Source organism: Strongylocentrotus purpuratus, unplaced genomic scaffold, assembly GCF_000002235.5.
Source record: "Strongylocentrotus purpuratus isolate Spur 01 unplaced genomic scaffold, Spur_5.0 spur5_scaffold_10, whole genome shotgun sequence".
In the NCBI taxonomy this organism is placed as follows: domain Eukaryota; kingdom Metazoa; phylum Echinodermata; class Echinoidea; order Camarodonta; family Strongylocentrotidae; genus Strongylocentrotus; species Strongylocentrotus purpuratus.
Genome location: NW_022145595.1, coordinates 26,772,026 through 26,795,777, shown reverse-complemented (window position 1 = coordinate 26,795,777; position 23,752 = coordinate 26,772,026). Strand labels below are relative to the sequence as shown.

The following is a 23,752-nucleotide window of genomic DNA, read 5'->3' as shown; positions in this document are numbered from 1 at the left end:
TCAATACAGTCTGTAAGAGCATTACATAAATGAACTAATGGCTATTTATGGTAGCATTAATATTTATCATCAAGAACATGTTATGAATTAAGGACACAATGTTCGAATACTTTCAAAATAATGAAATTTTCAGCAGTTCTTTTTATATGTATTTATACATTTTTATTAAATTTCCTCAAACATCAAAATATAGAGCTGCTTGTTCACAGTAGTTTACATCTATGAGATACATTGCATGTTAGTGCAAAGCTATGTGGCAGTGTACTAAACCACAGTTGAGCATTGAGATACTCTTGTATCTTAGCCCCTCCTCCTCGTGAGGTCTTGCGTTTCCGTGGTAATCAAACTCTCAATCAGAATGACCACTAATAACCCTGTACAGGTAACCGCTTACCAACAGATCGATGTATCATGTCATTCTCCTGCTGCCTACAGGCTTAAGTATATTGTACAAGTCCACCGTTGGAATTAGAGGCAGCCATTTTGATTTGTACAATCTAATAATACTTGAGGAAATAATAGAAAGCTGATGTAATTGTTTCAGAAAGTCTCACAATATGTGGGAAATTGGAGTGTCTTTTTAGGAGATGTAAATTCTTCAGGATATTCACCACCAGCGGAAGGACATTCTTTGTTTATACAAAATTTAAATTGAAAATGTAGTGCTTTATAGATATTGAAATATTCAGTACAATAATGATCATAACCTGTTATAGGAAAATGTTCTCATCATATCTCTCAGGTTATACTCATATTTCCAAAATAGAGCATAGAATGTATGTAACCTAAGGTGTAAAAAAAAAAAAAAAGTATTTGAAGACAAATATTGATGAAAGAAAACATCATTGGGGTTTTCTGTTGTACGCAGAAAATCTACATTTTGTATTCTTTCATCAGTATTGGACTCCAAACACATTTCTTTTGAAAATCCTTGCAGAAGATTGTCTTAAATGACATTCTCTTTCACATTTTGATACAATTTAAGTGAAATTTTGCCATCAAATTTTTGGGAGCTCCAAACACTTTAGAGGGGCTTTAATGGCATTAAATTTGTGTTAAAATATATGGTAACAACTTCCCGCCCTTTTGGCTTCAAATATATATTACAAGTTTTCATGGCATATTTCGCTCGGTTTAAATCTATGCAGTAAACAGGTATTATTGAATAAAAAAGATTATAAGTTTGAATGCAATGGATTACTTCTGTCATGTTCTTCACATGTTAACTCTGTGATGAATCTCTCGCTAGAGGGTACATATTACCCACCATGCCTTGGGTAGTTATCGGGCATCCATCACGATCGCCATGGTAATGTTGCACCGGTGTTTAGGTATCTCTTCCCTTCCGATCTATGTATCATCTGCTGATGAGCCGGAGGGTTCAGGAGGAGTATGGGGGAGAGGAGGGATAGTGACAGGTTCTTTTCATCTTGATACTCTACGTGGTGGAGATTGGTGTAGGAGCTAGCCTAGAGCATTTCCAGAGACACTTGTAAACTGATTTTTATTGATGTGTGGCAATGAAAACAATAAGGGTCTCTAGGCATTAAGTCTCAAAAAAAAGTAATAAACAAGATAAAGGAAACCCTGTGTATAAGAAAAGAACCTCTTTAGAATGGTGTTTAGCAATGGGTTTTTCTGAATTTCTGAAGCACACGCAGACAATCAAAAGACCTGCAAGGACAGATTATGCAGTATTGGCACATGAAACCGCTTAAAGATGAAGTTGAGTTCTGGTCATGCGATTGCATTGTGAAAGAAACGATGTGGAACCGACCAGAAAAGGTCGATCATCTAACATATAAGAATTTGTGTGTATTGCAAGGTTCTGGAATCATCAAAATGATACGAAATTTGGCCAAGTCTTGGTAAAGTTACAAACACTTGCACAGAAAGATGTATATGGGACTACACGAACACGTGGCGTAAAAAGCCGCCCCCCCCCCCGATTTTTACGATGTTACATGCATATTTAAAATATGAAGGCATTTGAAGAGCCATGCTTTTCAGGGAACATGTCTTAACTGATGTTCTTCCACACTTGCATAATAAGAATGAGTAATGCTCACAAATTATTTTCACCTCTTCCCAGAACTCAACCTTCTCTTAAATGCTTTTTCCTAGTCTTTTCCATCTTAATGAATAGCAATTGTTAAATATCACCAATATTCCAATGACATCTATGACATAGAGAGCAAATAATATGTACACTTGTCCATTCTTATTTGTTATGTGTTGCAGTGTCCTGTAATTACAAAAATGTACTAGGTTTGCTCTAGAATATTATGTTGTCAGGGCTGGTATTAGCTTCTTTTTTTTTTAAACTAACAAAAAAAAAATCTATATTTCATTTCATTTATATTTTTATCTACAGTTTTGAGTGACAACCACACAATACCTTGCAATGAAGACTACAAGGACTTCTGTTTAAATGGAGGAACCTGCCATCAACTCGTAGGGATCAATAGACCAACTTGCAAGTAAGTCATTCTAACAAAAATACAAAATCCTTTCTGATTCTGTAATTATTTTTCTTTTGAAAGGCTTAAGCACCAACATTATTTTGTTTATTCCTCATCACCTTGCAATATCACTGAAAAATAAAACTGCATGAAAATATAGACCATCCATTATAACAGAGTTTGTTTCCCCTCCCTCCAGAATACAGCTATCTACCCTAGATATCAACATGGTAGAGTCCAGATTGCATGCCCTTCTCCCATTGGTCCAATGCATGTCGTGGGTTGAATGTGGGAGTGCTGTTACAAGACTACTAGTGCATGTGCAATCATACCATTACAGATAAATCCATACTCTCTACCTTAACATTGCTACTATCATCACCACCTTTTTGATAATCCCCCCCCCCCAAATAACATTTAAGGGGTGGAAATTGCAAACTTGTGCAGTGATAAGTTATATAATGAATGACATCTCGACTTGATTTAGAGTAATGTTTGGACTGTTTAGAGTTCCTTGTGCAAGAAGAGGGCCTTGGATCATCTAGAGTGCAGTGCTCTGTAGTGATGTTCATGACATGAGTATATATTGATGGGGCTGTGATAAGCATCTGTCAACACACCATAGGACAAACTTCTTCCAATTCTCATCCAAATTGAAAGAAAGCGAGATCCAATTGCCCAAGCCCTGACATTGAAAAATTCTTTCACTGTCAAATGCATATTTATGCACCTGTTGGCACTGATAAGTAAAGTAAAAGATGTACTACCTCCAAGAAGGTTGACAGCAACAGATTGATGAAAATTTCATTCTTTTCCAGCAAAGGAGGAAAATAATTGACAGGGAACGGATTCCTCAATGTTAGAGACTGGATATGCAGTTTAAATGTTCTGATTGCAGGAAACTTGTAAAAAAAAGCTAGCATAGCATGGAGGGGAGGGGAGGGGGTGTTTCTAAGATGCTCAGAGATATAGATTGTATTTCCTCATCCGTCCATTAGCAAGATCAAGGTGAAACACCTGTCTAATGTTACCATGGTAACTGAACCCTTTCCAAGGGGAAGTTCTCTTGTAGCGGGGCAATTACCAGGGCTTTGAGTTACAGCTTTAGGATAGAAATGGTAGAAAGGTGAATGAGAAGACCCTGTGGGATTGAATTTATGGGCCAAGAAAAAAATGTTCAGTTTCAATGGTGTATTAAGTCTCCAGGTACATCATGCAGCCAGGAGGAAGCTAACTTTTATCATTTTACATTGAATTAATGCCCCTTCTGCATGGTACATTGTAGATTATACCGGTTATTATCTCAGGCAACACAAACTGTACATTAATGAAAAGGAATTTTGTTTGAGAGAGAGAGGGGGAGAAGAGAGAGAGAGAGAGAGAGAGAGAGAGAGAGAGAGAGAGAGAGAAAGAAAGAGAGAGAGAGAGAGAGAGAGAGAGTGGGGAGGAGAGAGAGAACAAAAACAGAGCGAGAGGGGGGAAGAGTGATAGAAGAAAGAGAGAGAGAGAGAGAGAGAGAGAGAGAGAGAAACAGCAGCCTAACTGTTAACCCCTTGCCTATGAGAATCAAGTGGCTCATGTATTACACCTATGGTAATGAGAAAATTCAGTAGTGAACAGATTGTGATATTCAGATAATGATTAGGGAAGGAAACAACTCTGATGTTTCTACACCTCATTCAATCTTTCTTCTCTTAAATTGGACCAGATGATTGAATCTGAGCCTATCAAATACAGGCCTTACAAGTGGAGATAGGTCTAGTAGAGAGCAATGGGCAGTAATGACTTGCAACTGGAAGTGAAATATACAATAGAATGGAAAATAACAAATTTCTCTTTGCATCTCGTTTCCTGGGATGCATGATGTACATGAGAAATATGATCACTTAGAGATGGGAAGGAAAAGAGAGAGACAGAGAGAGAGAGAGAGAGAGAGAGAGAGGGAGGGAGAGAGGGAGAGAGAAAGAGACAGAGACAGAGAGAGAGAGAGAGAGAGAGAGAGAGAAAAGTGGAGGAGGAAGGATGGAAGAAAGCAGATAAAGAAAAGGATTATAAGCAAGAGAGATTACAGAGATTTATGGAGACAGATAAATAAGTGACAAATTGAGAAATTTTGAAGAAATTAGTGAGTAAGTGAGCAAAAGAGAAAGAGAAGTGAGAAAAACAGACCACCAAACCATCAAAGATAACGAGACATTAAGAGAAAAACAAAGAAAATGAGAGTAAAAATAGAGAAACAGATGAGTAACCATGGCGTTAACAGGACAGAAAGAGAGGAAGAAAGAGACAGATGAGGAAGAAAGGTATGGAAGAGGAATAAACAGAAAAAGCAGAGAGAGAGAGAGAGACTGAGAGAGACAGGGAGAGGGGGAAGAGAGAGAGCGAGGGGGTAGTGTACAGGGGGTGGGGGGAGAGAGAGAGAGAGATTTAATGAGTAAAAGTAGAAACCAGAAAGTAAGAAGAGAGATATCATCAAAAATGGGAGCAGACAAGGGACTGAATGTATAGTGTGATGAATGAATGTATATAGAAATGACGCCAAGAGATGAAGACCCAAAACAGGGATTGGGAAATAATTCTTAGAATAGCTCAGCTATTGAAATGAGGACACCTAACATATGAGTCATGTACTATCATAGCACCCCCATCGATTGAGGAAATGGAGAGCGATGATGAGCTGGGGATTTGATGGCTGGAAAGCAAAACAAACTGCAACATTAGTGAGCCGCTATGTCAGGATTACAATGGTAGCGCGAGTGTAATTGGTTGGGGAAAGAGAGTGGGAGGGAGGGATTCAAAGCAGTGTCCAAGGAGATGAGCTAGAGCTGCTCTCTGGTCGGGAACTTGTTTTCATTTCTTTAAAGATAACAGTGATAATAAGTGAGACATTGGTGTAAGAAGGTGAGTCAGTGTGCTATCTACGGGATATGATAACATTGTCTGTCCACATCTATGGACTATGGGAAAGAATGAAGATCGCCAAACCTCTTTGATGGCAGGAAGACTCTTGAACAGAATTGATAATCTTTTAGCTCTGTGTTGGATAAGATTAAACTTTTCTCTCAAAGTTCCTGACTTCAATTTTGTTAAACATCATAGGAGACTATGGCCTCCATCTTCATTTTTTCCTTGAGAGAGATTTTTTATTTCCCTCTCTCTCCCTCTCATTCACTGCCTTTAATGTCCATCATTATTTCATAAACTGCACCCTTTCACATCACCATCTTTCTAGGGTAACTTGCACATGCACTGTATTATTGTATAGGCCTTGCACACTCTTTCCACTATACACCAGTATACCCCCTCCCCCTCCCTGCTCCACCTTTTCGACCCCCCCCCCCCTCCCTGAAAATGGAGAAAATTTATCAGGTTGCTAAGATATCTTCATTCTTGGCAAAAATGATCCACCCAAAGTATAGAACAGTTGTTAGGCTGTTCTTAGCCTCACCTGTGAAATACTGTACCTATACACATTTCCTTTTTAAATTTCCTCTCTTTAATAGTGTATAATTATACATAGTTATTAAATTGTAATAAACATTTACCTTTAATCTAAGCTGGGATGTGTTCCCCCATCGTGATATAGCTGCATTTTTACTTCCTCTTTGCTCAGGTTCAAATATTGCAAAATAAAATGATGCCATGAATTGAATGTGGAATTGTACTTTATGGTCAATAACTTAAATAGCAATCTTCATATTGTGCTCAAGCAATTAATTACCTACTTGAGGTAATACCTCTCAAAATTATAGCAATGTCCGAAAGAAACAAAATATATAAAAGTGAAATTAATTTTGTTGTGTTCATTTACTCTAGATTTTGTTATTATATATTTTCAAAGCAGAAATATATGCTTTCTTAATTCAATTGTTCATGAGATATCTAAATCAACCTTATCTGCAGCTTTAAAACTTTTCCTGTCTTGAAAAAGCTTATTTTGTTTGCAGTGAACGTACAACATCTATGATTTGATTGCATGGTAATCCTTCTCATTGTGCTGTGGTCAAAAATGACATTATATTAATCAGTTTGAGCTCAACTTTGCATGTATGACTATGATTATTCTGCAATTGCAGCTTATTTTATGTGAAATCTATCTTTGGGTGTGTGCGTGTGGGATTTAAAAAATATAAACAAAACTGGTATAGCTATTGGTCAGGAAAATATACCACTTTGCACTACATTGCATGCTTTGAATATTTTGAACAACATTGAATTTTACCCAATATCTGCATTATACATTGTGTATTGGCATAGTATGCTGTGTATATGGTGACATTCTAGATTTCAGCTTTTTACACTCTTTCAGTTGAAAGGGAAATGATGTGAGGCAATTTGAGGAAAGCATTAAGTATGATTTTGATGATTTATATGCATACATTTATCACATTATGCTTGTATCTGAAAATGGTGGTTTTTATGGATATTTTGAAGAATTACTGTGAATCACGTTATTTAAATGCATTTCTTTATTGCTGGCATTGTTATGTTTCACATTTTATAAAGTATATACTGCACTTCATCTTATATATATATATGAATGAGAGAATATGTTGATCATGGCACATTCATATCTTTTTCATCTCATTACCATGGTTACAAATGTCTTTGGACTAAGGAGAGGATTTCACTCAAACACTGATGCAAATACAAATTTTGAATTTTGAATTTAAAATGGCTGACAAGATCTTTTGGAAATTCTTGAAGTGATTTTTAAAAAAAATATATACCTGGGGTGTTTCTCAAAGACTAAAATCGACTTAAGTTGGACTTGAACTATGGCAGGCCTTTCATGCCACTGGTTGCTCTCACCATTGGTCTCCCTCAAGGGACGTCACAAATCTACAGAATTTAAATTTATTGATTGTTCATTGTGGAAGAAAAAAAGGTACTTACATTGTATACTTGAGTTATATTTAAGACTGTTTTCTTCAACAATGGTTAGAGCAAACAGTGGCATGAATGCCCTGCCATAGTTTAAGTCTAGCTTAAGTCGATCTTAGTCTTTGTGAAACACTCCCCAGTTCTATGTCATATGATATTATTAGCTGTTTTTTAGTTAACTTGATAACTGATCTCATATTCTACATTTTAAATAATAGATATAGAATATATTTAATCATATTCCTACTTTAATTAGATCTAAATTAAATACATTCGAATGAGAAAAAAGTACATAAAGATCGTGCAATTCAGTGTTTATGTGAAATCCTTGAGTTTTGTGTTTTGAGGTGGGTTTTTCGTTTTCCTTTATCTAAAATTGGTCCAAAGGTTTCCATTCCAAACCAGTTGTTTTTAATAGCCGCAAAAAAAGCTGTACTGGGAAATATTACATATTCCTTTATTTCCACTTTCTTAAATTTATGCGTAAGGTTAAAGGGGCAGGAGGCATCGTGTTTGTGTTTTCTTTCTTTCCTTCCTATTGTCGGCTCTATTCTATGTTTTATCTGTCTATTATCCGTCTTGAGATTCAGATTGTAAAATGTAAAATCATCTCTTTCTTGTATTCCACCTGATTCTCTTGCATGCATTAAAATCATTCATACATCAGTCTAACTCTTCATTGATTTCATCATGGGTGCAAATGGACTTTAATCCAAGATGTCTTAGATAAAGGTATAAAACTGAAAGGAAATCAATGTGATGATAACAATAGGATTTGTAAGATTATAAGGCCATGAAGAAAATGTGAATATTTCTCCGGTGTTGGAATCCTAGATCGACGAGACATATATCTAGGTTGGATTTTTTTTAATTTAGAGGTTTATTCTTGAATGACTGGTACTGATTCATATGAGAGATTTTATATATCAAAGGAAATAAGACTTTGTAGGAATATAAACTACCACCAACGGTTTGACATTTTGAGAGTACAATAGCTAATTTAAACAAATGTGAGATAATTTTCTGTAATTACTATTCCTCATAGCTTGTAAATGAAATGTCCTTCCCTGTAAAAACATATTTGAACTTAACCTATTAGAAGGTAGATTTGATCTTTACTCTGGGTTACTTGACCTACTATCCCTTTAATTTCCACACAAGATGCTTTCAAAGTGAGAGAAATGAGGACCCGTAATGTTAGCATCTTTACCGCATCACCAATTAGGGCAGCCGTTTTAGGTGCGAAACCGGCGGCCAATCATCCAATTTTATGGAGAAGGCCGGGTTTTATTACAGCCAAGCTTATTATTTGAGGTAATCTGTTGCACCGTCTGTCCTACTCCTCTCCCTCTCCTCCTCTCTCTATCCTACTCCACTCCCTCTCCTCCACTCTTTCTCCTCCTCTCCTTCTCCTCCTCTCCTCTCCCTCTTCTCCTCTCTCTGCTCGCTCTGTCCTACTCCTCTCCCTCTCCTCTCTATCTCTTTTCCTCTCCTTCTCCTCCTCCTCTCCCTATCCTCCTCTCCTTCTCCTACTCTCCCTCTTATCATCTCCCTCTGCTCTCTATCCAACTCCTCTCCTTCTCCTCTCCTCCTCTCCTCTCCTTCTCCTCCTCTCTCTCTGCTCTCTCTATCAAACTCCTCTCCCTCTCCTCTCTCTATCTCTCCTTCTCTCCCTCTCCTCTCTCTATCTCTCCTTCTCTCCCTCTCCTCTCTCTATCTCTCCTCCTCTCCCTTTCTCCTTTGCTTTAAGAGGGGAGTAGGAGTTTGAACAGACATAGAAAGGTGTTTGAAATTACCCTCCAACACGTCTGTATGTTTGCAGAGTGTGATGCACATACTCAACTAGGCAGCATTAGCGGGGATTTACCTTAAAGCTAAAATGCAGAATCGGTGTAAAGTTTCCACTTTTAAAGGGATTTTTTAGATTCTGTGATTTAGAGAATTTGCGAGTTATTTTGTTGAAGAAGTCATATAAACTTTGTAAAAGGATTTTCATTTAGCAATATATGTCAAAAAATAAAGTCTTTAAAAAAAAAGGACACCCCTTTGGAATATACACTGTAATTGTGTCAAAAATTAGTCGGAGTGTGCGAATGTTGTTGATGAAGGTATTATATGCAGTTTTAAAAAAGATGTGGATGATTTGTAATCATAGATTTGAAAGGTAGGAGACCATTTGTTTAGGGAAATTTGTCGAAGAAGATACTTTTTTCTATACTGTGAAGTTATGGAGTGATGTTATGGAATGTTGGCAAATATTATAATATTTCCTACAATGCCCATCAGTTCTATAGAACTTATGTTTAATCAATGTACTTTACGTTACGTATGCTTTTAATGAAGATAAACCGCAACATAGTTATTTGAAGATATTAGTGGTTGAAAAATCAAAGAACAACATGTTCCAATACTCTGTTGAACCACCATCATGTCGAACACATCTCACCCTGTTGCTATTGTATTTTCTAATAATCACTTCTTCACTGAATGTAAGATTCCTGCTTTGTTGTTTGCAGCCCTATGTTCTGCTGTGTATTGCTCAAATCGCTATTCATGTCTGTCCATCGGCATCTGTAAATGACATCATTTGGCTTTGTTGTTGCATTCTCCATCTATGTCATTTGATTGTGATCCAGTTTGAGTTCAAATGGATGTTCCGTGCTTCAAATTATATTTTTGTTTTTGCTGCTTCTGTTTGCTTTATTGTCATGCCTGTAGGAGTCAGTGTGAATGATTGTAACCTCCCCCGATTGTCCTGCTATGTTTGTAACAACCCTATACCCCTCTTGATTTGAAAACGAAACTCACAACCAACCCTACCCTTCCCATCAAACCAAACCCACTTTATGAATACAGGTGTCCGGACAATAAGCGCGGTCAAAGGTGCGAAAGCAGCGTGATTGAACCGAACAAATGCTACGCAGGATACTGTCTCAATAACGGAACATGTCGTTATTCCGTCAAACGAGACAAACGCAGATGCATGTGAGTAGCTGAGGACATTTTGAAGTGGGCCATTTTTTACCAAAAATGTGTTAAATAAACCAAAAAATAAGTCTAAAACCATATAGACCAGTTATATTTGCTTCATCTTGTAATGCTCTCATGAATATAAAACGTAGAATAGAAAGGTTGCTAGGTGATGGGTGTCTAACTTCAAAATATATTATTGTGACATTTTTACGAACATTGTATGAGAATATGTCTCACCTCACATACAAATCATCTCTTGAAGAATTGTGGAAAAGTTGTTGACATTCCTAATTGTGAATCTGTGAACTATAATGGGATCATTCTCATTAATTTGTTAGTTTATCTGTGAAGGACCAGTTCAGTAACACACCTGTTCCGTGCCCCGCCCACCTCTGTCACACCCCTTTCAACCATTCCCCATTACCCCTCTAAAGAAGCTTTAAAACGTCACCAAAGAGACAGATGAAGGTTCATTCATGCCAAGTTGATTTTTATGATGCAAGGATCTTGAATCGGTTTGGACAAACAGGTTTTAATCCAAAATCTCATCAATTTGAGACAAAAGGAAAGACAATCTAATATTTGTTGTTTTACTTCTTGAGCAGTTGACATATGTTGACATGACCAGCTCCTAGATGATTCTGTCTTCTTGGTGACTCTTTGGAGCTTCTATACCCCTCCTTTCCTGACCTCCCTCCTCATCCTACTCAAGCTTAACATACAGATACCAAAGGAACAATCATTAAATACATTCACAGCTCATGCACACCAGACACCATCATCATCATCATCATCATCATCATCATCAAAAATCTATTGACATGCATTTCACTATCAGGGACATTTTCATCATAACCATATGATGCTTTAATACTCAAGAATAGATACAATTTCTCTGTTTAATAAAGATACTTCTTTTTAATACAAAAGAAAAAGACTTAGCAAAGTAGAGAATGGCTAGAGAAACTATGAGCTAAGTATAGATAGAAACTTCTTTCTGGCTCATAATAGGTTTGTCCATAAAGTCATTTCTGTTTATAAATTTATTTGGTACTCTTTACTAGATAAAAATATCATTGTTGGTGAGCTTAAGAATCAGTAGAAATATGCTTATCAAATGGGATATGTTAAATCTGCCATCTGGTTGACATTCATACATTATATAAAAGCAAGAGTCAGTTCAATATTAGGAGTTTGTTGAGATGACAAACCTCTATGTTAATGCTACAGTGGGATCTTTTCCGTGAGAAAATGATACAAACTCTTAACATACCCAATCTTACCCAACCCCTTACCTATTTCCGAAATTCCTCATACCCACCCCTAATTGCAAGTATTATGTGTTTGAAAATAAGCATTTATGTCACAGTCCATCCACACACACTCACAATATATATTATAGTCCTATATCATGGACAGCTTGTATACTAAATTTGATCAAGAATATTTTGCATTGTAAGTGCATGTACACTAAAAATAATGAAATGACTACTGAATCTTGTAGCTGTTGGTCAGCCCAATAATCCTTACAAATTTATTGTTTTCAGTCGATTATAGAGAAAATTGCCTCTCGATAATCATGTTATGATAAGTCAAAAGATATATGTACAGCATCTATCGTGAGTATACTGGTAACTCAATTAATGTTATCAATATGCAATGTAGTGTTTGATTGTGTAAATAAGACCCCAAAAAAAATCATCCCATTAAAAAGCAAAGAAAACAACGTACCCTATGCGTTCAGAAGCTATGAACATTTTAAACATATATTACTCTTAAACTATAAAAAGTAGAAAGTTCAAGAAAAGTTGTTTATGCTTTAATTCTTGTAAGAAATCATTTATAGAAATTTAGAATTTTAGAAGAATTATGAGCTTTAGATATCATTAAATGAAAAATGTTAGAACCTCAAAATTGAGTCTAGGTTAGAAGCAAATGTAAGATGATTCTTTGCTGATCAAAATATATGAAATAGTCTTCATTTTGCATTTTTTTTTTCAAATCTAAAAAGATATAGCTTAAAGCAAATTGGGTGCTATCTCTTTGTGTGTTGAGTGTAATTTAACACAATGGGATCTCAGTCTTCTAAATGGTGTAGGGATATAACCCTCCCTTTCCCATCTCAAACCATTCACCTGTTCACTTTATATCTTCCTTTCATTCCCTATGCCTATTATTTCACCTGATACCAGCTGTATACCCCTACCACACCCTGCTACCACCCCTCTCTTACCCCCTACTACCCTCTATTACCCCTCTATTACCCATCTATTACCCCTCTACTCCAATCTACAAAGTGCCATCAGCCAAATATGGCAATTAAAATGTAATGTTATAGGGCCTTGTTGCACCCCACCCAAATCAGAAATTTTGTTGGTTAAAATGAATAACCAAATGAACCAATCACAGGTCACTTATGAATAGGGAGCAACATAACTCAAAAGGTTTGAATGTGATTGGCTATTTAGGTGACTACATCTAGTTCAAGAATTACAATCAATTGCAGTCCTTCAGAATTACATTGTTCTACAGTCATCAACAAAAGCTGTGATTCTAATTGTCTGAAGGGATATTTTGGGAAAATTCTCCAAATCTGCAATCTCTTTCTACCTTTTTGCAACAAGATCCTTATAAAACAATTTGATGTCATAAAATAATGTTTTTAAAAATTTGTTTGTTGGTAGCAGATCCGTATGCAACATTCTTAGCTACAAATACCAAAGAAACTATTTCTATTGCCAGTTTTAACATATGAAATATACTCATGTGGCTGTCATGTACTTTTCATTGGTGATAATCCCTGAAATTATTATCAGTGTGGAAATTTACAAACTAAAGAAGATTCTACTCTGAAATTTGGTTTGAAAAAAGAAAACAAACTGTGACATTATACATTGATATCATGTGATAAGAAGAATTGGCTATAGAATTATAAACAGGATATTCACTCTCTAGAGAGATGCCAAGTAATAACAATCGGGACTGATGTCCAGTACATGGTTTAATTTTAAAGTATCTTATGTCCTCTTTGGATATTTAAGCAGTATCATGTAAAGAATGTTTCTATTGGTAATTAGAATAGTTATATAGACATTGAGACTCTAAAGGGGACTTTAACAATTTCATTTTGACATAATGTACAAACTTATTTGATCTTACATTCTGTATGGAATGTCATTCGAAAATATTAGCATTCTTTTCAGAGCGTAAAACACTTAGTAATCATTTAATCCTTATAGTAATAACAAATGAACTTTATGATGCAATGTCCAATGTAGTTGTATTAAAGATTGTCTGTCTTTCAAAAAATGTACCGGTAATGAATTTATATAGTGACATTTTCACTAATGTATCAAGTTATAGATATTTGTAGAAAAGAAAGTAAATAAGATGTTTCCACCATCGATAGTAGATTATCTATTGTACTTTAAGTTATTGAAATGTAATGTTTTCATCCCAACTTTATTTTTGTTTTCAATGAAATTTTAAATGATTTAAGAGGTACTGTAAACATTGTTGTCTTATTGCAATGTCAATACAAAAAATTGAATTGTAACAACGTTCCCTTTTCCTGTACCCATATGCCTAATGGTATGTCCTTGTGGCTTTGTGTGGTCCCCAAAGAGCCACACCCTCCTTTTTCTCCCCCTCCCCTTTCACCACTCCCCACCTCTAACTCCCCCACCTGTAGCCATTTTACCTGCTGTCTTGCTAGCAAAGTTTCAATGCTGCTTAATGCCAACATCTTGCATTATTATTTTGTTTTATCAACAAGTTTGGGTTAATTTGCTGAAGTGTTTTACAGCTACCAGTATGACAGTGCCTTCATAACTCCATGCATGATTTCATTCATCATCTGTATACATATCAACTTTCATATATATCCTGATATATGTAATATATCAATGTATATCTTTCTCTTTCAGCTGATCAATCGTAACCTTGATACAGCTTCATGTATCTCCTGTTTCTTAAACTGTTCTTTTTCTCTTCCAATTTTAATTCTCCCTCTTTATCCTTCCTTTCTTTCTCACTTTCTCTTCTCTTCTCTTTTTCCTTCAATATATTATACATTTATATATTCTTCTATGTACATTTACTTTCCAGAACCATCAAGTAATACTAATTGCTGCTGTAGCATTTAGAATAACACGTATAGATGCATTAACATATCTAATAATGAGAATGATGTATATATATATATATATTTATATATCCACTTCTATGTGTATATATTTAACAAGCAGGCTCTACCTAAAAAGCTAATGAGGGGCTAAAATTTCCCATCTTGATATTTAATATTTTCAAAATTTTAATTCATTTTTCTATGATTAATGCTATTTGAATATGTATTTTTTTTAAATGTATATGTGTAATATCTTGCTTAATGTAGAGACAGCTAGTGTTTCTTCAATCCCAAATTTTATTTGAATCTCTCTATTATCAACATTATAACAAAGTTGACATTTTGTATAACCACAGGATTCATGAATTTTATTAGTAGGTTTTCCATATTGTATCAGAAACCATTGTTTCACATTTTGAATCATAAAATACAATGTGTGCAACATTACATGCTTTGTCTCATTTTTATTAAGTTTTCAAGTTGGAATTCAAGATGTTTGAAACATTGCAAAAATGTGTATCCATTCCATTTGTTTCATGTATAAAAATGCTATTCCTGGGAAATAGAGGAATTAATATCTCATTATTCCATTATCATGATATTAATGGTCCAAAAGTACAAGCATTGTTATCTTATTCTGTATTCACTGGGATTGCTGTATGGTTAAAATCTCACACAAAATTTGGAATTGGATGGAAATTAACAATTCAAATGTATGATGTAGGTCCGTTTTTAAAATGTTTTTATGACTATGTAGTACAAGATATAATCAATGTTCATTAGTGGGGTTAACAGGCAGATGAATAAAAGCAAAATCTTCCCCATTATTTTTAGTTCAAAATATCGAAATAACTATTTTGATGGACCATCTTAATCTCAAATCTATTTTTTGAAAGTGAACCAAAATCAGAGATTCTGTGGTGTTCTCAATAATTTATTTTTGTTTTAACTCATAAAAAAACATTGTTATATTGCTTTCTTTTCTCTCTTTATTTCTCCCTCTCACCACTCCTCATCCCTCGTTGTCTGTGCTCTTCTCTCTACTCATCTTGTTTGTGTCATCCGTTCTCTGTTTCGTCTATCCATCTCTTCTTCGTTCGTCTGTTTGTCGTCCTTCTCCTCCTCCTCCTCTGCAAGTGGTCCACACTCTTCTTTATTTTTTTTGTTTTATTTCCCGCCTCGTATAGCTGTCCCGACCTTTACCGTGGGTCCTCTCGCTGCCAGTATATTAATAATTATAATCCGAGCAAAGCGCCACCTGTAGTCCACCCGAGTAAGTACGAGATAAGCATCCACGTAAGAAAGACACAGGGAGTAAATCAGCGCAAACAGTCGGCCACGCAAAGTGTTTCCTTTTAAACTTTCAATGACTCGTCAAAGTTTATAGGAGACATTTGCAAATGGCTGGTGATTTGTGCTGGTTTGCTGCCCTCTTTCGTATACGTTGTATTAACTGAAACTTGCACTAACAAGAGTAATGTGACGATATTCGTTCTCTCTCCCCTTCCGAACTTATTATCTCTTGTACAGTTGTTTGCAAAACTATGGCGGACCCCGATGTCAGTTTATTAAGCCACAACACGTAACCAGTAAGTAGGCAACACCCGCCTGTGACCCCCGTGACCTTTGGCCTGATGACCTTCGGCACCATGTGACCTGCGGCTCTTTCTCTCTCTATCTCTCTCTACAACCCTTTCTGTCTTGTGCTAACTTGTGCCCCATTGTGCATACAGGTTGTACAGTCAGTAGCATCCGTAGACTATATATCTATTGCTGAGAATCATACGTCCATCAATTGTACAAACCCACACTTGACTAAAAGAAACAACACTTTCTTTGGGGGAGTAGAGGAGAAAAAAGATTATAAATTATGGTAGCTACATGTCACAAATAACAGTCAGTAGCAAAAGAATATTTGAAATATATTAATTCTTTTTTAGGTTTTAAGTGCCAAGGGTTAACCTTATCATCCTGTACAAATGAACATCATTCTGGAACAAAATTAAAAATTAATTGATGTAATCAAATAAATTGCTTATTTTTATTTCATGATTACAATCATGTTGCGTGAATATTTTGAGACAAAAATATAGAATTTGGATGAAATGGGGAGATTACATTTGGCATTCCATAAATCAGGGTACTGATCTTCTTTTAACACTTTGACCATTTTTATGAATTTTGGCCGATATGTTCATATCTTAAGCTGAAAGCTTTAGTTAAATTCACAATTTCTAAGAGAAGACATGGGTCGAGTTGTGGGCAAACCATTGTTGTATGTATGATTCAGCTGTAAACCGCCTTCAGTCCCAAGGGTATAGATCCATGTATAGGTGACTTGGAGGGTTACATGGATGAGATCTGAAACACAGATGTCATGACCTTTGACCCTATGACATCACAATCTCACCAAACTCTATCTTGCCTGTTGCATTATGTTGCTATTTCTCATGCATGCACTTACCAAAACAAGTCTACATCACACAATAAAACGAGGTGACATTTAGCAATACATTTCAAAAGATGAAAGAAATCGTACATATTATTGGACTAAATTTGGATTTTGTTTTAGGGTAAATAGAGAAAGATTTGACACATCCGAAAAAGTGACTTTGGTTTTGGAGTAGAATATGTTATGTTTCTTGAAAGTCATGCTACTTTTAGGAGTTAATTTTTATGGGAGAGCATCCTTACCATCTTCTGGAAGTCACTTTCAAACAGTTTTTGTTAGGAATTTTTAAAAAGAAAGTATATTCACTCATCTGAAATATAATTCAAAGTTGAAAAGAGGATTTATGAAGAAATAAACGCAATACTTAAAACATTACCTCCTAAATTGTTTAGATAATTGAATGCATAAGACACTTGAATACACCCCACCTCCCACTTTGGCAGAGTATCCATAAAGAGTCAACAAATTCCAGAAAGTTCACAATCAGTGTTAGATGTATAGAAACAAGGTACTTGGTGAATAAATGTGTATCACAGTCAACTCAGTCAGTGTATATTGAACCCCCCTTTTCACTTTCAGCTTTGTCTATCTTCAAAGTGCCCCTCCTCGAGAAAGAGCCCATCTATTTAATCAGCTTCTATCCCTTTCAACACCCCCCCCCCCTTACCCTAATCTCCTTAGATGTACAAGTCCTACTTGTGGCAGTAGGTATTGCATGTCAGTCGTAGAACACAGAGGGAGTCAGTCGTAAGCATGCTCTATTCAATGTCTGTGTCAGTGGTGATGTATTGTGGGTACAACCAAGTATCATGGGTAATACAAGGGGATTGTGGGTAATGAATGAGCAATGTGGCAAATTTAGCTATAAATATTTTATTTGGGAATTTGCCTTCGCTTTGATATGTTTTACTCCTGGATTTCAATTCATATATATAAATATATCAATATATCAATACCTTATTTCATACAACAAAAACATTTCTATTACTACTTTCAGCTTGTTCTAATTGGCCAATGGGAGGGAATGGCTGTAAGAATAACTATGGTAACATTCAGGACTGTAAACAGAAATCTGTTTCCATTGACATTTCTTTTAAAGAAAGAAATGCCCAGCCAGGCAAGAGTGGGATGTGATGTGGGTTGTGAGTGCAGCTCAAACAAACTTTTAGATAATTTATGTTTTAACATTTTGGGCAAGATTTCAAAGGACACTTAGCTAGGGGAAATAACATGAGAGGGTGAGGCATTTCGCCAAGTTCAAATATATAATTTATAGACAGAGAAAGTGTCAAGAGTATTCGGTATGTTATTTGTAGGGGACTGTTTTGAACATTTCCCCAATTCTTAACAGATGTAAATCTTTCAGATGCAAAAGCAAGATAGCAACAGATTTGTCTCATACATGTGACATTAAATTTATATCAATAAAAGTGATGGCAAGCTTTCAAAGATCTATTATTTTGACATTAAGGGAGATTTAAATGAGGCTAAGGAAATATGCTCAGGAAAGTTTTTTCTTCTTAGGAACAGTCTTTTTCTATCAGCCCTGTTAAACTCGACTAATTCTTATTATAAGTTTTTAATAGCCCTCTTGACCAGTCATTACATACTTCATACAATGCTAAAGCTATATTTTGCTTCAATCAGTCAGTAAAACTTGAAACAAAATCTTGTCTGGCCAATATCAAACCAGTTCCTACTCATCGTATGTACTGTAAGGCTACATATTTGGTCAGATGGCCGTTTAGAGGCATGGAGAGAGGGGTCAGCGCAATAAAGGAAAGGAGCGGGAAATGAAACAAATCCTCTTGGCTTGATGCCCTGTATCGGCCAAGGGGCTGGAAACCTATGAATGTTGAGATTAACTATAACTGTCATCAGTGGATTGAAGACATTCCTATGTTCAGAAAATTTACTGATTGAGCCTCAAGATATTTGGCTTTTTCAGAAGATGTCTTCATCAGTAAAGGTGTTGTAAGTTGTCACTGCCCCCATACTGTTATATGGTACTTTTTGTATTTTATCTGTATGAAATGATCTTCATGAATATGGTTAGGAAGTTATGCTGACTTCATGTTAATTTGCTCACACAACATGTGCTATAGGATATCCATTTGGGTTTTAGGTTATGTTTAAGGTTAAGGTTTGGGTTTGGTTATTGTGTTTGGTCCAAAAGTTGGGGAAATGGTTAGCATTGGAACTTTATCAGAGAGCAATTGTTGCTTAAGAATGTGTTGTAGAACCAATATAATTGTGATTTGAACCTTAGCATCCCAATAATGTGTCTCTTGGTTTAATCTGATTCTCAAGATGATCTCTAGTGGTGTTCAAGGGATGGGGTGGGTGGAGTTTTTTAGTTTATGATGATTAAACCATTATTTTACCTCCTCAACCAGGCATTGAGCAGAATTCTATGAAGGTTATCATCACGTTGACTGTCATCTTCATCAGTCTTCTCCTGGTTCTTCTTCTGGTAGTCTTCATCTACATCAAGAACAAGTGAGTATGATAGGTGCGATCTAGACCAGTCCAGTCCTGTAGTGCACTCCAAGCCATGTCCAATGGCAGGAGCGATCTAGACCGGCCCAGTCCTGTAGCACACTCCAACCCATGTTCAATGGCAGGAGCGATCTAAATCGGCCCAGTCCTGTAGCACACTCCAACCCATGTTCAATGGCAGGAGTGATCTAGACCAGTCCAGTCCCGTAGTGCACTCCAAGTACATCCAATGACAGGAGCGATCTAGACCAGTCCGGTCTCACGCAGTCTCATAAGGCTCTCCAAGCGTGTGAAATGTTTTGAGCAATCTGGACTGGTCCTGTCCCTAAGCACACTCCAAGGCACGTCCAATAATAAGAGGGATCTAGACCAGTCCGGTCCCCCTCCAGTGCATGTTTCATGACCATTGCATATTTCCATGCATGTCTATTTTCTGGAGCAATGTAATCTGATCCAGTTCAATTCCAGAGTTGTCCAGCTTCATAACGCACTGGGACCATCACCTGGATAGATTCAGAAGTGCCATTCAGGGTCCTGTTTCACAAAGCCTATTTTCAATGACAAATGACAAAAATCAGTGACAACTCTGCTGATAACCAATCAGAAGCAAGGATTTCAGTAGCTTATAACTTAGACTGTCATTTGTCACTGATGACAAGTTTTGTGAAACGGGCCCTGGTTATGTGTCTACATAGATGCATAACCAGGGTAGAGCTTGTTATACCAACTATACATACCTGGATAATGTTTACAGTAATATGTGTAACTAATGCTGGACTGCCTTGGAGAACTAGCTACATCCGACCTAAAGCCCGGATTATAATATCCTAAGTCCTGTGGAAGCGCATAGAGTTATTATCTCGTAATGTGATGTGCCCTATACAAGAACGGCATATTATTATTATTACAGGGACTGGACTTTTCTTAGATCCATGAGTATCCATGCTGGCTGGCTGACACAGCTCTTGTGGGTGTTTGACTATGGCATATGGTCTGTTGAGAACCAGAGGGCAGTAACTGTTTGTGAAAGTATAGGTTAATACCCTTCTGGCTCCCAGCAGACGATATACTAGAAATACTACATTTTTTTTGTTTAAATATATTTAAAAAAATTAGTATTCATGACTTGAAAGCCATGAAGTCAGAATTTGGATGTGAATCTATTGATGCATGAAGATGGATGGTTCATGCAGGTGCTCCATAAAGCATGATGTATGGAGATTGTATTGTAGGGATCTTGTAAGGTGTATGTAACTAACATTGTGTAAAGACTGATATGAAATGATAGATGAAACCTCAAGGTAAGCTTTATATCATCATCAAGGGGTCCAGCAGGAATCTTATGCCTTTCTAGTATCTCTACCATCAGAAAATACAAAGAGAAAGTACATGTAGGTTTCTCTTCATCTTTAGCCTCCTCTGTTTTTTATTCCTGCTTCCTCTTTCCTGTTGGAGTATAATTTTGTTTCTGCATCTCTCTTTTATCAATTTTTTTCACAAGTTATCCAAAATTTCAAAAGGAGAGGCACAAGAGGGTATTATTAAGACATTCCCATGATTATGACAGGAAAAGTAATAGAAATAGAATCCATTTATAATGCGCCATCATCTATGACCTTGCTTTTGGACCCCATGGAAGAACAGGTCCTGAAATGGGCTATCCAACCATTTGTTCTATACTTTACACATTTACTTACTTTCTTATCATTTGAAATGTTTTTATATGTTTGAAATTTTATGTATATATGGATTTTGGAAATAAAAACAAACAAACAAACCTTGATCTTTGTTTTCTCTAGGAATTATCAAGAAGAGAGGCGTAAGAGGGTCAAGACAAGTCGGAATCCTCTGCGACCCCCCAGCTACAACGCCAGCCATCCTCTGCATCAGAACACTAACAACCAGGCTGGAATCACCTCAAGGGACACTATACAGGAACTGGAAATGGAAGTAAGTCAGGAGAAGAAACAACGATATCTTAAAGCCTGTCTGCACTACTTGTAGCTACTTCATCATCAATAGTGATCTGTCAGTTTATGACAGGTTCAGTGACCCAAACAAAATTTTATATCAAGTGTCTCTCCAAGTTCCTCTGTCTTGAGCCATCCGTTTCAGCGTTTCATACCCTGTTGTTCCACATTCTGTGATTACATCATCTAGAAAGCCTTTACGAGATCTTCCCCTCTTCTTCTTTCCATGTAGCTACTTGCGCCCTCTATAAAGCAAACAATACCTAAGCTGTACCCGTTGGTGCTCCATGATCCCCTTGTTCTTACCGGTATGTTAATTGAGAGCTGATTTGATGAGATAATCACCTCTCAGTGACTATGCAGGGAGGTCTAGTCCCTCCTGGCCAAACTAGTGCAGACAGGCTTTAAAACAGGGTGTATAAGAATTACTGCTTAGGATGGATGAGTTGGAACCAATCATCTGTTAAGATCCAGAAGAGTGTTATGACTTTGCCAACTATAGGAATTAACATTCACCTGGCTCTCAACAGACATAATATGAAGAAAAAAAACTTTTTATGGACTTATTTTTCTCTTTCTCCAGCAAAGATCCCTCATCCTGAATAAAAGAAACAATAGGAATCTACATCATTTTAGAGAGGAAAAATTATGACCAAAATGCTTTGACTAATTTTTGTTTGTATATACTCTGATCGTTACTCTTTACACTGATGTGATTGTCTGGAAGGTATTCTGACTGAGGCGCTGGAATTGGAAATCAATCATTAACGATCAAATGAAGTTTTTGTAATTCAACACAGATCAAGCAGAGAGTTTTAAAGAATTTTTGAGAATGTCTTCATTCAACAAAGATTATGTTTGATACTCTGGCATTTCGTCAAAGATATACATGTAAGGTTAGGGCTATGGTTATGGTTGCAGTTGGAATTTAGTTTGGGTTAGGTATGAGAATAGTGTTTTGTCCAAGTGTGAGGGATGGAATTGACTGGTGTAAGAACGTTTTCCATTAAGCTCTTCTTGCTGAAGCGCTGCCATGCAATCCAATTCAATCATGGTGTAAATCGATATTTGAAATTCAATGTCAAATCATTACCAGTTCATTCAAATAATACGGTAATCACCATCCATGATGATTCAGAAGTGTTAATGCACACATTTGTTTTCTCTTTTCCGTCTCGTAGCCAAGACGACCATCAGCTCCATCCGCTATCATGAGAGTAGAGAGCGAGGGCAGTGGTCACACAACGCCCAGCCAAAGGAGTCACTCTGTGGATGTGCGTTACAGCAGTGTACCGGTCCAAGCCAATCCAGTGGTTGCAAGAACGATACATAATGGTTCCGCTCGTAAAATATCTCAGGCGAGCATTCATTCAAATCGGTCGGCATCAAGCCACCGTTCAAATGGGTCGAGTCCCGTATCGGGGAAGCGGCGAAGGCTGGGCTATGAGGCGGTACCCATGAATGAACCGGCGGATAGGATAGAAGAGTACCATGGCGATACAGCGGCTTGTGAGGATGCAAGCATCATCATGTTACCAAGGGAGGAAGTTTGTAGTGATGGAGAGAGCGAGTGCTCCTCGGAGCCAGACGATGGGGTCGATATGCCAAATCCTCAAATCTCGGCCATCGAGAAGCATCTGGCGCAACCTAGCGAGGATTACGATGACAACGTCGACAGAGACTTCAGTGCCGACGTGGTGAATGCCAACGTCCACTTCTCAAACCCCTATGCACAAGATGACTCTCCCTCTCTCTCGCCGCGAGGTCACATGACCTCGAACATGTCACCTCATGAGGTGAACCTGCATGAAAACCCATTCCAAGATGGGCTCAGCTTGCAGGGTAAATCACCTACAAACAAACTCTACAGTAATGATGGTTACTATGGCAACAGGTACGAAGATGAAATTGATAGGAGTAGCCCACCGCATGCTGTTTAATGCACGAAAAGACCTTATTATCTCAAAATGTTGTACATAACTTACTGTATAATCATAAAAACTTATTTATTGTCTCTGATCTTTACACAGCTATTATATAACTTTCTGCCGCAGCAAGTGGCGTATTTTCTTGTCATTGTACGAAAGATATTACTTGAGTGCACCAGAATGCACCATAAACTGTGTTTTTGTCTGTCTTGTCAGTAGCTATTCAAGTCATCTCGATGAGGATATTCAGTGAGACTTTTGTGATCAATGAATTTCAGGTTGCAACAAAAAATCTACAGAAGTCATTGAGATTTATCTATAGATATATGACGATGGTTACACTCCAGTTTCAAAGCTCATTTCAATTGTTTCTCTGTCTTATTCTGCATCAAAATCTGTTACAGTTTTTATGCATGTACTGTTATATTTCAAGTATGTGCTAAAAATCTATGTTAGAA

The 23,752-nt window shown here is 36.7% G+C and overlaps 1 protein-coding gene across 6 annotated transcripts in view; it reads left to right on the top strand.

Moving 5' to 3' along the window:
- Positions 1-23,752, top strand: part of LOC756368 (protein eyes shut) — a 64,868-nt gene extending 41,116 nt beyond the window's left edge. For 3 of the 6 annotated variants that reach the window (XM_030979924.1, XM_030979926.1, XM_030979927.1), the window contains 6 exons: positions 2,375-2,480; positions 10,203-10,331; positions 15,633-15,718; positions 19,294-19,396; positions 21,196-21,346; positions 22,548-23,752. In XM_030979924.1, the coding sequence (XP_030835784.1) occupies positions 2,375-2,480; positions 10,203-10,331; positions 15,633-15,718; positions 19,294-19,396; positions 21,196-21,346; positions 22,548-23,306 (1,334 nt within the window). In that variant the 3' untranslated portion in view covers positions 23,307-23,752. Of the gene's footprint in view, positions 1-2,374; positions 2,481-10,202; positions 10,332-15,632; positions 15,719-15,975; positions 16,035-19,293; positions 19,397-21,195; positions 21,347-22,547 lie in introns of all 6 variants that reach the window. The other 3 variants (XM_030979925.1, XM_030979929.1, XM_030979928.1) reach the window with 3 other exon arrangements.